At 45.2% G+C, this 15282-nt stretch overlaps 1 protein-coding gene across 1 annotated transcript; it reads right to left on the bottom strand.

The window, feature by feature from the left end:
* Positions 1–9370: 9370 nt before the first annotated feature.
* Positions 9371–10643, bottom strand: LOC123346558 (olfactory receptor 2AP1-like). The gene has a single exon (XM_044984030.1). The coding sequence runs from the start codon at positions 10325–10327 to the stop codon at positions 9371–9373; it is 957 nt and encodes a 318-aa protein (XP_044839965.1). The 5' UTR covers positions 10328–10643.
* Between the last annotated feature and the right edge of the window lie 4639 nt (positions 10644–15282).

The raw sequence follows: 15282 nt of genomic DNA, 5'->3' as shown, positions 1-15282 counted from the left end.
TTTCATATGATACCTTACAAGGCATGCTTTTTATGAAATATCACAATATACAAAAGATGAATATAGGGGTTACAGGGTGCTACTTTGAGGTACAGTGCATCACAGGCTCCTTGCTTCAATCACCCAGGCAGCTTTCAAAACTAAGTCTAAATTATTATCTTATAGTCTCTGCATATTTTTGTGAAAGCCACATTTACTGATTGCTTTGCTCAAGGCTTCCTTGACCTCTCTGTTTCTCAGGCTGTAGATGAGGGGGTTTACCAGGGGAGTTAGGACGGTGAAGCAAAGAGAGAGCACTTTCTTCAGATCTCTGAGTGTATCATGTTTCGGCAGCATGTAGAAAATCATTATGGTGCCATAGAAAATTGTCACCACAGTGAGGTGAGAGGAGCAGGTGGAAAAGGCCTTTTGTCTCCCGGTAATGGAAGGGATTCTTAGGATGGTGGCACTGATACACACGTAGGACGTCATGGTTAGTAGGAATGGAGGCAGGGTGAATACGGAGACGAATATGAGATTCACCAATATGCTCAGGTGTGTGTCACTGCAGGAGAGTTCCATCAGTAGGATAGGATCACAATAGAAATGGTTAATTTCATTTGGGCCACAGAAAATTAACTGTGATATGAATAATATAAAGATGGTAGTGGCCAAGCTACCATTTAACCAGGGCCGGCTCCAGAGCCCAGCGGGGCAAGCACCCGCCTGGGGCGGCCCTTTCCCAGGGGGGCGGCAGGCTGGGGCGGCGGACCTGCCGCAGTCATGCCTGCGGGAGGTCCACCGGAGCCCCGGGAGCAGCGGACCGGCCGCAGGCATGACTGCGGAGGGGACGCTCAGCCGGCGGCTCGGCTGGACCTCCCGCAGGCATGACTGAGGCAGCTCAACTGGAGCCGCCGGACCAGCGAACCGCCCGCAGCTGCGGGAGGTCCAGCCGAGCCGCGCGACCAGCGGACCCTCCCCAGTCATGCCCGTGGGAGGTCCGCTGCTCCCGCGGCTCCGGGGCGCCTCCCGGGCATGAATGCTTGGGGCGGCCAAATTTGTAGAGCCGCCCCTGCATTTAACCATGACCCAGCAGCCAACTGGAGGCAAAACCTGTTATTCATAAGAGTTGAATAGTGCAGGGGTTTACATATCGCTAAATACCGATCATAAGACATTGCTGCTAGGAGACAGCATTCCGTACCTGCTAGAGCACAAAAGAAATACAGTTGTGAGAGGCAGCCACTGACTGAGATGGATTTGTCCCCAGTCAGGAGACTGACCAGCATCCTGGGCAGGATGGTTGATGTGTAGCAGGTCTCCAAGCAGGACAAGTTCCCTAGGAAGTAGTACATGGAGGTGTGAAGATGCTTATCAGCCACAACTAGTGCAGTGATGAGCATGTTGCCAGCCACGGTTGCCATGTAGATCACTAGGAACATTAGAAAGAGAAGAATTTGCAGGACAGGGAGATCCCCGAATCCCAGGAGGATAAATGCTGTGACTGCCGTTTGGTTTCTCCGGATTATGTCTGCCATGGGTTAAGTCTAGGAATAATAAAGCAAACTGTGCAATTGAATTGGAAGAACAGAGCTGAAAGGTAATCAAATGTCGTGAATTAATTCCATAAATATTCAGAAACTCCCTCCATTTCCTGGCTACCAGCTGAAATTTTAAGACTAAATGTAGACTTCAGTCAAAGTGCATGTAGTCTCAGTTCGAGAACAGATCTTTTGTATCCATGTAGACCACCCTCTGCCATATCAGAGCACTGACTAGTACAACAGTCCATTTCTCTGGTAGCCAAGTACTGATATGCAGATCAGACTCTTTATCTACTGTTGTATCCCATCTAGTGACATACAGAACTTTAACAACGATGCTTAAATGCTGTATTTCACATCTGGCAATTGCCAGAATCATGCCATGACTTTGGAGTCAAAATCAATAAATACATCAACTAAAATGTTGAACCAATCTTCTCTTAGAATTAATGGAAATTAATCTCACAGTGTTTCTTGGTATATTCAGCATTTCAGTTCCCTGTAGGAGAAAGAATAATTTCTCCGCCCTCCTCACAAGAGATCAAGTTATGCCATAGATTCATGTAGTGGAGTAAATTTTCCCTTAGTTCCCGTGGAGGTGATGGTGACGTGCTCAGGGACTGGCAATGCCTTTTCTGATTCCCGACATTGACTACGTAGCAGTAAAAAAATACAGCTCTTAAGAGGATGGCACTTAGGAAGAAGTAAAACCAGGCTGATGTGCAACCCTAAGTGGGGAGTGACCCTCTGCACTCCATATGATTGTGGGATGTGTGATGGAGCAAGGCCGGATGGCTACAGGAAAGTACTCAGGAACAGGTATGTTAGCCCCAGGCTAAGCAAATCCCTAGTACGATGGGAACCAAAATGGCAGTTGCTCCTGTGGCACCTGTGGCCAATTCAGAACTTTCTAGAAGGCACCGGAGAGAGCTACATTGATTGGAGCACCTGCAGCCAATCAGGACAGGCTAATCAGGGCACCTGGTATAAAAAGGGGAGCTCACTCCAGTCAAAGGAGGAGGAGCCAGAGAAAGGAAGTGCGTATGAGGAGCTGGAAGTCAGAGACACAAGGAACTAAGAACTGAGAGGGGGTACTACTGGAGGATTGAGGAAACACCCTACAATCAAGCAGTATCGGACACCAGGAGGATCCTATGGTGAGGATAAAGAAGGTGTTTGAAGGAGGCTATGGGGAAGTAGCCCAGGGAGCTGTAGCAGTCAAGCAGCGGTTACAAGTAGCACTATAGAGACTGCTGCAATTCACAGGGCCCTGGGCTGGAACCCGGAGTAGAGGGCGGGACTGGGTTCCCCCCAAGTCTCGCTACTCCTAAACAGACATAGGAGGAGTTGATCCAGACTGTGGGTTTCATCCAAGGGGAAGACCACTGAGGGGAGGAAATCTGCCAATAAGCGCAGGACCTACGAGGGGAGAGGAGGAACTTTGCCACAGATGTTAATAGAGAAAAGCACTGGTGTGTGTGTGTGTGTGTGTGTCTGTGTGTGTGTCTGTGTCTGTGTGTGTGTAAGATGTTGTCTCTGAACTTAGTGTCTAGAAACACTCTGGCCTGTGTGAGCTTGGGTAGTAAGACGCTAGCACCACTCCGCAACCCATGTGGGGCACACTGAGTCAGATCCCCAGCTGGTGTAAATCAAGGTATCTTCATTTCTGTCAGTGGAGCAGATCCCCAACTGAGGACCTGTCACAAGACATGGATCTAATGCTCCATCTCTGTATGAAATGATGCTATGAATCCTGACTGGCCCTGCTGTGGGAAGGTGAGGATAAAACTACTTATATTCATTGGAAGAAGAGCTCTGTGTAGCTGAAAATCTTCTCTTGTTCACCAACAGAAGCTGGTCCAATAAAATATATTACCTCATCTACCTCATCCCTCTAATATTCACAAAGCACATTCATGCCTCTGTCTGGTGGTGATATAGAAATAGAGTCAGAAAGATGGTGCTCACCTGTAACCACAGCACAGCCCAAGCTTGAAGCAATGAGCTCCTATTTCTCAGGGTTCAGTTGCCAGGATTCAGGATCCTCAGCTGAGTTTCTTGTCTCTTGTCTTTCTGCAGAAACTGGATTTTCTCAGTGAAAAGACCTTCAGTTACTGAAGGGATGAGCAGGTGCATTTGATCTACCTTTGGAAAATGAGCTTCCCCTTTGATTTAAAAAGTGTAAATGCTGCCTCATATTTATATTCAGTCTTCAAACTTTTCTATAAGGTCCTGTTTCAACCTTTCTCCCACTTGGTTCATTTTGTGTCTCCAAAGCTTTGTAGCTAACAATGCCCAATGGGACTTGTACAGTGTGCCTTGTATAATTGCATCTTTTTCGAAGTCTAATAATCCATTGCGGAAAATATTTGAGATTGTGATTAAACACCAGCTTACATTTTTGGGAGATGCCTGTCCAAGATGATGGCCTCTTATAATGTCCTTGCACCACCCCATTTTTAATATTAAATATATGCTGCCATCTAGTGGGCATTTCTGAAAATAGCTGCCCACATATCACCCTTACAACATGCTGCCACCGAATGGAATGGCCATTTAACTTTCTTCCCCACCAACCCAACACACATGATACAGTTCTGTGATGATCTGGAAGCTACTTTCGCTGTCTCCGACTCTAGGAATATTGTCAATACACCTCTGAACAGTGCACTGACCCACAAGAACTCTCCTACCAACACTACAAAAAGAAGAATTCTGCGTGGACTCCTCCTGATGGTCGTAATGAGAAACTTGACTTCTACACAGAGTGCTTCTGCAGATGTGCACAGACTGAAAGTGTGAACAAATAGCATCACTTACCGCATAACCTCAGCCGTACAGAATGCAAGGCCATCCACAGCCTCAGAAACAACTCTGACATTATAATCAAAGGGGCTGATGAAGGAGGTGCTGTAGTCACCATGAACAGGTTGGATCATGAACAGGAGGCTGCCAGGCAATTCTCCAACACCACATTTTACAGCAACAAAGAATCCTGTGGCACCTTATAGACTAACAGACGTTTTGCAGCATGAGCTTTCGTGGGTGAATACTTGCATCTGAAGAAGTGGGTATTCACCCACGAAAGCTCATGCTGCAAAACGTCTGTTAGTCTATAAGGTGCCACAGGATTCTTTGTTGCTTTTACAGATCCAGACTAACACGGCTACCCCTCTGATACTTGACACATTTTACAGGACACTATGCTCCGTTCCCACTGAGGAGTACCAAAGAAACAGCACCATCTGCTCAACAAACTCCCTGCTACAGCATGGGAACAAATCTACACAGACACACCCCTAGAGCCCCAACCAGGAGTATTCTATCTGCTACCCAAGATCCATAAACCTGGAAACCCTGGACACCCCATCATCTCAGGCATTGGCCCTCTTACAGCAGGATTATCTCACTATTTGGACTCTTTCCTCAGACCCTACGCTACCAGCACTCCTAGCTATCTTTGAGACACCACCGACTTCCTGAGAAAACTACAATGCATTGGTGATCTTCCTAGGAGGATGAATTCCATGACATCTGTTTGATTTCTCCAGTCTCTGTCTTCCATGGGTTTAGTCTTGGAACAATAAAACAAACTGGGCAATTGAATTGGAAAAACATAGTTAAAAGTTCATGATTTAATTCCATAAATATTCAGAAACTCCCCTTCCTCTCCTGGTTACAGGCTGAAATTTTAAGGCTAAATGTAGATTTCACAGCTAAGTGCCAGGAGTCTCAGCCTGAGCACAGAACATTGGTGTCCAGGTAGATGTCCCTCTGCCATGTTATAACAATGACTAATAAAAGAAACTATTTCTCTGGTAACCGAGTACTGATATGACAGATCAAACCATTTCTTTATCTAGTGTCATATTCCTTCCAGTGACATACAGGAGATTAACAATGATGCTTAAATGCTGTTTTTCACTTCTGGCAATGGCCAGAATCATGCCATGACTTAGGAGTCAAAATTAATAAATACATCGACTAAAATGTTGGACTGAGATTTCCAACCCAGTCTAGTGTCCTTAGGTACTGATCTTCGGTAATAATAAATGGAAATTAATATAACTATATATCCTGGTATATTTAGCATTTCAGTGCCATGTAGGAGAAGGAATAATTTTCACCCCCTCACAAGACATCAGTTTATGCAATAAATTCAGAAATGGAGTAAATTCTCCCTTAGTTCCTGTGGTGATGATGGTGATGTGGGTCAGGGACTGGCAATGCCTTTTCTTTTTCCTGATGTTAACTGTAGATGTAATAAAATACATCTCTTTGTGGGGTGGATCTTAGGATGGGACAGAACCAGGCTGATGTACAACCCTAACTAGGGAGTGACCCTCTGCACTACATAATATTTGTGGAATGATAATTCACGTGGGGTGGGGTTGGAAGATGTTGTCCCTGAACTCAGAGTCTAGAAACAATCTGGCATGTTTGATCAGGGCTAGTAAGACTCCTTCACCACTCTCCACCCTATTGGGGGACACTGAGCCTGATCCCCAGCTGATATAATTCAAGGTATCTCCATTTGTGTTAGTGGGGCAGTTCCCCACCTGAGGACCTGTACAGGACATGGATGAAAACATCATCCCGCACACCATGGATGTAGAAGTTCTTCATACCAATATTTATCATGAGGATGGACTACAAGCTGTCAGGAACAGTATCCCTGATGTGCCAATGGCACACCTGGTGGCTGAGCTTCATAACTTTGTCCTCACCCACAATCATTTCAGATTTGGGGACATCTTATACCTTAAAGTCAGCGGCACTGCTATGGGTACCCGCATGGCCCCACAGTATGCCAATATTTTTATGGCTGACTTAGAACAACGCTCCCTCAGCTTTCGTCCCCTAGTGCCCCATCTCTACTTGCGCTACATTGATGACATCTTCATCATATGGACCCACGGGAAGGAGGCCCTTGAAGAATTCCACCTGGATTTCAACAATTTCCACGGCACCATCAACCTTAGCCTGGACTAGTCCAGACAAGAGATCCACTTCCTGGACACTACTGTACAAATAAGTGATAGTCACATAAACACCACCCTATACTGGAAACCTACTTGCTGCAATACTTACCTAAATGCCTCCAGCTTCCATCAGGACACATCACATGATCCATTGTCTACAGCCAAGCCCTAAGAGACAACCAAATTTGCGCCAATCCCTCAAACAGAGACAAACACCTACTCGATCTTAAAACTACAATACTCACCTGGGGAAGTGAGGAAACAAATTGTCAGAGTGAGATGGGTACCCAGAAGTCACCTACTACAAGACAGGCTCAACAAGGAAAATAATAGAACACCACTGGCCATCACGTACAGCCCCATCTAAAACCTCTCCAGCACATCATCAACCATCTACAACCTATCCTGGAAACCCGATCCCTCACTCTCACAAACCTTGGGAGGCAGGCCAGTCCTCGCTTACAGACAGCCCCCCAACCTGAAGCAAATACTCACTAGCAACTACACACCACACCACAGAAACACCAACCCAGGAACCAATCCCTATAGCAAACCTTGTTGCCTACTCTGTCTCCATATCTGCAAAATCAGAAAATTTTCCCACCCCCTTACTGATAACTGCAAACAGCCTGCATCCAACATACTCCCTTTCCCCCCTCTGCCCCCTCCCCCCGTTTCTCTCAAGCAAAGCAAACACTCAACCCCTGTGAATGAGACAGGCAGGGGGTTATCTCATTTCATTGTTGACAGTAGTTACAGATTGATGACAGCAAACAGGAGCTGTGTTTGAAGCAGCTCCGGGTGCACGGAGCCCGGTGCACGGAGTTGACAACAAAACCCAACCCCTTATTCTTTAACTGCAAAAGCCTGCAGACCAGATAAGCAGTTGCTGACTCGCTTTCTCGCTGCTGGTCAAGCAAAAAGCAAACACTCAACCCCTGTGAATCACGCAGGGAGGAGGATACAGATTGATCACAGCATAAGCAGCTCCGGTAGAGCAGCTCCGGTAGCAATGGGAGTTCACAACAAAACAAAGAGAGGCTGCATAACAAAACAAAGGGAGTAATTTAGTTAAAAGCATTCTGGGACATCCTTATACCCTGGAGGCCAATAACAGCGCTGGTGTGTGGCCACAATTGATGACCAGCGCTGGATCACCAGCGCTGCAATCCTTATTCCCCATGCTGAGCCAGGTGTACGGCCAGCGCTGCAGCCAGGGAGTTGCAGTGCTGGATGTGCCCTGCAGGTGTCGACACTTACTAATTGCAGCACTGGAAAGCCTCCACCAGCGCTGCAACTTGCAAGTGTAGCCATACCCTAAGGGTGTTAAATGCCCAAATCCCATTTCACAGGGATTTGGGTGCATAACTCCATTAGGGCCCTTGGAAAATCCTTCCCGCAGTGCTGAAGTCCTTCTGTTCTCACCGGTGTCCACCTCCCCTGCCTCTGGCCAAGCCCTGACATGCTCCCAGAGATTGAGCCAGCACTACCATTTGGGCATCACAGGAATTCTGCCCATTGGTAGCCACTTCATCTCACCATAGGTTGCCTCATGCCCCAAGGGGAGAGCCCTGAGTGCAGCGGAGCTGATTAAGGCACATAGGACTGGCTAGGCATCGTGCGCTGAGAACTAGCCCTCTCGGGACAGGTGCTTGTTGCAGTCAGATTTGGGGATGCTCATTGCAACAGTTCCCCTCCCTTTGAACTGCTCTGTGCTGTTGGCAGCAACAGGGCAGCTTCTACCCTGCAGGGCCACATGCCAAGTCCCTCCTCAGTGACTGACAAACCCGACCCTAGGAATGGCCTCAGTTCTACGTGTGCCCTGGCAAATCCGCTGCTGGGTCTGGGCAGTCCCTGTGCCCCTGGCTTGTGAGTCTACCTCTCTGTTTGCTCAACATCCCAGCCTCCAAGGGCCCCGTGAGCCTGGTGCTGGTGCTTTGCTGGAGCTGGTCATAGCCACACGTAGCCAAGATAAGAGCTATGAAGCTGTTCCTGGTGAAGTGTCCAGAGGTCACTGCTGAGGCCTGGCTATTTGCATCCAGCCTGTGTGAACACAGTGAAGGTGGCTGGTTTGCAGAGGGGTATGATGACAATAAGCACAATTTCAGGGGTGGCAGATTTCCCAGGCTTACGTCCCCATCTCTGCTGCACCAGGAGTTAGTATTTTTATTGTCCAACCATTAATTTTGATCAAAGATTGCTTTTTATGGAAATAAAAAAAATGGTTAAAATTGTCATCACTCTGCCTGGTGCCCAGTTAAAAACTCCATGATGGAAGGTGGTTATGGCCACTCTTCTCCCTGGTCCTTCCAGTTAGATGGACAACATTGTCCTGAGCTCCTGCTGGATCCTCTGTTTCATATTTAGGGGAATAAAAAATGATCTGCAGAAACAAACATGATGTCACCCATTGTGTTTTGTTTGTATTTGACTGTCTGAATTTGATGACAAGATTTTATTATCTAACATAGCGAAACAATGAACAGGGGATATACACAGGGATTTACTTGGATAATTAGCAGTTTTAGCGCCTTACACAATGTCAGCTCTGTGCATTTTCAAACACTGTACAAGTTCATCCTATAGGGTGAACATTTAGCCAGCACGATGGAGAAAAATATAATCATACTGTGTGTCTCAGTGCTGAACATGAGAGAGTGACAGCTGTCCGCAACCTCACTTTGCTATATGTTGTGTAACATGGAGGCAGAACTGGACTACAAAGACTGTCTCAGTAACTCCATACAGATCATCTCCATTTTTTTCATATTAGTGCTGAGATTTCCAATGGGAGTTTTCAACTTAATTTCAATGGGAGCTGATAGCCTGAGGTTTTCAAGCTGCCTGGGTGATTTAGACAAAATCTCAGCATGTTTTTGTGAAAGCCCCATATTTACTGACTGCCTTGCTCAAGGCATCCTTAACCTCTCTGTTTTTCAGGCTGTAGATGAGGGGATTTACCAGGGGAGTCATGACTGTGTAGGAAAGAGAGAGCACTTTGTTCAGGAGGCTTAATGTATTGTGGTTTGGAAGCATATGGACAATCATTAGGGTTCCATAGTAAATTGTCACCACAATGAGATGGGAGGAGCAGGTGGAAAAGGCCTTTTGTCTCCCAGCGGTGGAAGGGATACTCAGGATGCTGGCAATGATACACACATAAGATGTCAGGGTTAGTAGGAATGGAGGCAGGGTGAATACACAGGATAGGCTGAAATTGAACAATACTAACCAGTGTGTGTCACTGCAGGAGAGCTCCATAAATGGGAGGGCATCACAATAGAAATAGTCAATTTCATTTGGGCCACAGAAAGTTAACTGTGATAGGAATAAGACAAAGACGACAGTAACCAAACAACCATTTAACCATGACCCAGCAGCCAACTGGAGGCAAAACCTGGTTTTCATAAGAGTTGAATAGTGCAGGGGTTTACATATGGCTAAATACCGATCATAAGACATCGCTGCTAGGAGATAGCATTCCGTAGCTACCAGAAACCCAAAGAAATACATTTGTGTGAAGCAGCCACTGAATGAGATGGTTCTGTCCCCAGTCAGGAGACTGGCCAGTAACCTGGGGAGGATGGTTGAGGTGTAGCAGGTTTCCAAGTAGGACAAGTTCCCCAGGAAGAAGTACATGGGGGTGTGGAGGTGCTGATCTGTCACAACAAGCACCACGATGAGAGTGTTCCCAACCACGGTTGCCATGTAGATCACTAGGAACATTAGAAAAAGAAAAATTTGCAGGTCAGAGAGATCCCCGAATCCCAGGAGGATAAATTCTGTGATGGTCGTTTGGTTTCTCCATTCGGTGTCTGTCATGGGTTGAGTCTAGGAACAAAAAAACAAGCTGGGCTATTGGATTGGAAGAACACAGCATAAAAAGTTAATCAAGTCTTGTGAATTAATACCATAAATATTCAGAATATTCCCTTCCTCTCACAGTTACAGGTTGAAATTTTAAGGCTAGATGTAGACTTTAGAGGAAAGTGCCAGGAGTCTTAGTCGAAGGACAGAAGATTGGTACCCATGTAGACCTCCCTCTGCCATATCAGAGCAATGACTAATATAACAGCCCATATCTCTGGTAGAGAACTGGTCTGATCTGTCATATCAGTATTGGGTTATCTATTATATCCCACCTTGTAATATACTAGAGCTTAACAACTAAAATCTTCTACTCAAATTTTTCAATGCAGTCTAGTGTCAATAGGCTCTGGTCTATGGAAAATTAATCTAACCATATGTAATGATGAGTCCTCTGGTGGGACACAACTGAGAGTATCAATTCATGATAAATTACTTAGAGCAAGGCAATTACAGCCCCAAACTGGAGTTCCTTGGAATTAATGGTAAATTCTCAGAATGGAGAGGGGTAACTAGTGGTGTTCCCCAAGGGTCAGTCCTAGGACCAATCCTATTCAATTTATTCATAAATGATCTGGAGAAAGGGGTAAACAGTGAGGTGGCAAAGTTTGCAGATGACACTAAACTACTCAAGATAGTTAAGACCAAAGCAGATTGTGAAGAACTTCAAAAGTGATTGGGCAACAAAATGGCAAATGAAATTTAATGTGGATAAATGTAAAGTAATGCACATTGGAAAAAATAACCCCAACTATACATACAACATGATGGGGGCTAATTTAGCTACAACGAGTCAGGAAAAAGATCTTGGAGTTATCATGGATAGTTCTCTGAAGATGTCCACGCAGTGTGCAGAGGCGGTCAAAAAAGCAAACAGGATGTTAGGAATCATTAAAAAGGGGATAGAGAATAAGACTGAGAATATATTATTGCCCTTATATAAATCCATGGTACGCCCACATCTCGAATACTGTGTACAGATGTGGTCTCCTCACCTCAAAAAAGATATTCTAGCACTAGAAAAGGTTCAGAAAAGAGCAACTAAAATGATTAGGGGTTTAGAGAGGGTCCCATATGAGGAAAGATTAAAGAGGCTAGGACTCTTCAGTTTGGAAAAGAGGAGACTAAGGGGGGACATGATAGAGGTATATAAAATCATGAGTGATGTTGAGAAAGTGGATAAGGAAAAGTTATTTACTTATTCCCATAATACAAGAACTAGGGGTCACCAAATGAAATTAATAGGCAGCAGGTTTAAAACAAATAAAAGGAAGTTCTTCTTCACGCAGCGCACAGTCAACTTGTGGAACTCCTTACCTGAGGAGGTTGTGAAGGCTAGGACTATAACAATGTTTAAAAGGGGACTGGATAAATTCATGGTGGCTAAGTCCATAAATGGCTATTAGCCAGGATGGGTAAGAATGGTGTCCCTAGCCTCTGTTTGTCAGAGGATGGAGATGGATGGCAGGAGAGAGATCACTTGATCATTGCCTGTTAGGTTCACTCCCTCAGGGGCACCTGGCATTGGCCACTGTCGGTAGACAGATACTGGGCTAGATGGACCTTTGGTCTGACCCGGTACGGCCTTTCTTATGTTCTTATGTTCTTATGTCCTTTACTAAGGCACAGAAAACCAGCCAAAGAGAGAAGACTTTGGTTTTACCCCACTGGCTAACCATAAGTCACACAAACAATTCCCTTAGACACTCCAGTTTCCCAGTATCAACACCAGCATCGCTCCTCATGGGGATGCCTTGTTATGAGAATATCAATATCCCAGTAAAAGAAGAATGGTTCTCCCAATCCCAAAGGACCAAGCCCCAGACCCAGGCCAATATACAAACTAGATCCTACCCACAAATCACGTTGTTGCCAATCCTTTAGAATCTAAAATCTAATGGCAAACTTCTTGGTTCAGGCTTTTAGCAGTGATGAAATAAACTGCAGATTCAAATCAAGTCTCTCGAGTACATCCACAGCTTGGATGGGTCATTCAGTCCTTTGTTCAGAGCTTCAATTTGTAGCAAAGTTCCTCCAGAGCAGGGGTCTCAAAGTCCCGGTCCACTGGCTATCTGTGGCTAGAGAACCTCCCCACTTCTGCCTGCAGAGGAGAGACGGAGGAGAGACGCAGGCAGACAGGTTGCCAGGAATCTCAACTACAGGTGCTGCCCCCACTGGAGCTCCCATTTTCTGGGGGAGAGGGACAGAGAAACCATCACTAGTTGCCAGGCAAGGTCAGCCATGGAGGCAACATCATTAGTTACCAGGCAGAGTCAGCGTAGAACAGGGGTTCTCAAACTTTTGTACTGGTGACCTTTTTCATACGGCAAGCCTCTGAGTGTGACCCCCCCCACTAGAAATTAAAAACATGTTTTAATATATTTAACACCATTATAAATGCTGGAGGCAAAGCGGGGTTTGGGGTGGAGGCTGACAGCTCGCAACCCCCCAGGTAATAACCTTGTGACCCCCTGAGGGGTCCCGACCCCCAGTTTGAGAACCCCTGGCGTAGAGGCAGCATCCCTTTTTCCCACAATGAATACAAGTAAAAATACTGAACACAACTATCTGATGCACGCATTGCTGCAATCCTGAAGGTTTCAACTGCTCAGTCACTGAGGCCAAACATCAACAAACTGACAGAACTGAAGCATTGTCTAGTGTCTGGCAAACACTGAAAACACTCTGGGAGGCGAAGAATTGTATAAAGTTGTATAACAGTTTTATTATTTCTAAGAAATTTGAAATAAAAATTATAATATAAAAGTATAATATAAAAATATTGGAATAATTTGTGGCCAATAATGTCACTGAAGATGGTGTTCAGAAAACAAAACTTTTATATTATATTACACCAGTTTCCCAGTATCAACCCCAGCATCGCTCATCATGGGGATGCCTCGTTATGAGAAGAAGGAAGGATTTGAGGACTGGCACTGGCCCTAAGGTAAATTGAGTTTGCGACTCCTGCTCCAGAGGTTAGAAGCAGGATTGAAAACAAAATGTAGATGATGCAGCTGCCTTTTATAGTCCTTTTGCTATTGGCTTGTGCTTCCTTTGTCTCAAATACAAGCTACCCAGCACCTGGCATGGAAGAACCTAAGAGTTCTGTTCATAGGCATGTCCCTGCATGCCTTGCTGAGTCACAAGCTGTATCTGCCTTCTCTCAGTGAGTCAATTGTACAGCGGATGGTCTTTAATGGGCCATCAAGCAGGCTAGGCAGTGCTGATGCGAAATTGTCTGGGGTGTCACCCAGAAGCATAGCATAAGTTTGAAATACAGACAGTATAGAGACAGTATGTATAACTTTAAATACAAAAAATGATACATGCATACAGATAGCATAATCATAACTAGCAAATCATAAGCTCCTCAGAAACACCTTCCTTAATCTCATTTTGAGAAGATTAGGTGCCACTACAGGATCTTGGTTACAATAATGGTCTATACGATCACAGTTTGTGTCAATAACGACACACCCCCAACGCAAAATTGGTGCAGGAAGGAATGACACAAACATCATTGACTGCATCCCAAGAGCTCCCCATCCTTGGTTCTGTTTTACTATGGCTAGTATTGGGTTAGAAGTCGTATCAGTATAAAACAGAAATGGTTTATCAAAGTCATGTTGAATAACATGATTGAATCTCTTTAAAAACTCGAGGTAAAACTTGGTTAGAGCAATAGTGGCTTGGATACACTCTTGTTCCTGTATCTCTCGTGTTATCTTGCCAAGAGCTAAAGAACATAGCTACTTTATCCATACAAGCTCTGGCAAATGTTTGGAACTCAATAAACATTAAGTTAATGTTGTCCATAGTATAGGAATCTTGGAATTTAGCTATGAAAGCAATGTTAGTGTGCCTCAGTTTCCATTTTCATTCAGCACATAAGATCTGGAATGTCTTTTCTCCTGTGAAAAGTTCCAAGACTATACTGTGCAACATCAGCATTACAAGGTCTTTTAACATAAAGTGCGTTCTTATGCATAATTCTTAACATGTTCAGGAGAATTTCCAAAAGATTAGGCATATTGTATGTTTTTACAATGTTTGGTATTAGCAGCACATTAGTTACAAAAATCACCATTAGCAATAACAACAAATGCATTGCAAGTGTACATGTACAAGCATTTTTGTTATGCCATGCTTTTTGTTTAATACCATTAGCATGATATTTTTTCCCACTGCCAACTCCTGAGTTTTACTTACGTCCAGAATTACCTTTGGCTCATCATGCGGATTCCTACCCAATCCTCTTTCTGGCAAACTGCTAGATTTCATAGTCAAAAGGTTAGAAGCATTGTCCTTCCCTTTGACACACAAAAGCTCAGGAATCTCTTCCTTCTTCCTACAAGTTTTCAAACTGTCAGTTAGTAACACAATCAAAGCACCTTTATGCTCTCCTGGTGCCCCAGTTAGGGTATCACCCTGTTCAGATGGAGTTGCTACACCCTTTTCCAGCCACACATTAGCAACAGGCAAAATAAAAGCACCAGCATTGTCTGGTCTCGAGGATTTTGCTAGGACATTAACTGGATACAACCTAGTTACAGTGCCATTCTTCCTGGCAGAAACAAATTTAGGACCATTCCCTTCCTGGGCTTTAGTTGAATCCAGGATCAACTCTGAGACAACTGCAGTACCCAGGAGCGGCTCTAGACATTTTGCCGCCCCAAGCACATAGGGTCTGCGGGAGGTCCGCCGAAGCCACAGGACCAGCGGACCCGCCGCAGGCAAGCCGCCGAAGGCACCCTGCCTGCCACCCTAGCTTGGAGCGCTGGTGCTTGGAGCAGCCCCTGGCAGTACCTTCAACCATCACAGGCTGAAAGGCACCTTCTGTCTGCTTCACAGACAAAGAAGAGCTGCAGAAGCGTACTTCCACCTTTTCATGTTCTCTGTATATATAA

This window comes from Mauremys mutica, chromosome 12 (assembly GCF_020497125.1).
Source record: "Mauremys mutica isolate MM-2020 ecotype Southern chromosome 12, ASM2049712v1, whole genome shotgun sequence".
In the NCBI taxonomy this organism is placed as follows: Eukaryota; Metazoa; Chordata; order Testudines; family Geoemydidae; genus Mauremys; species Mauremys mutica.
Note: the sequence above shows the minus strand (reverse complement) of the source record. Positions and strands in the feature narration are given on the sequence as shown.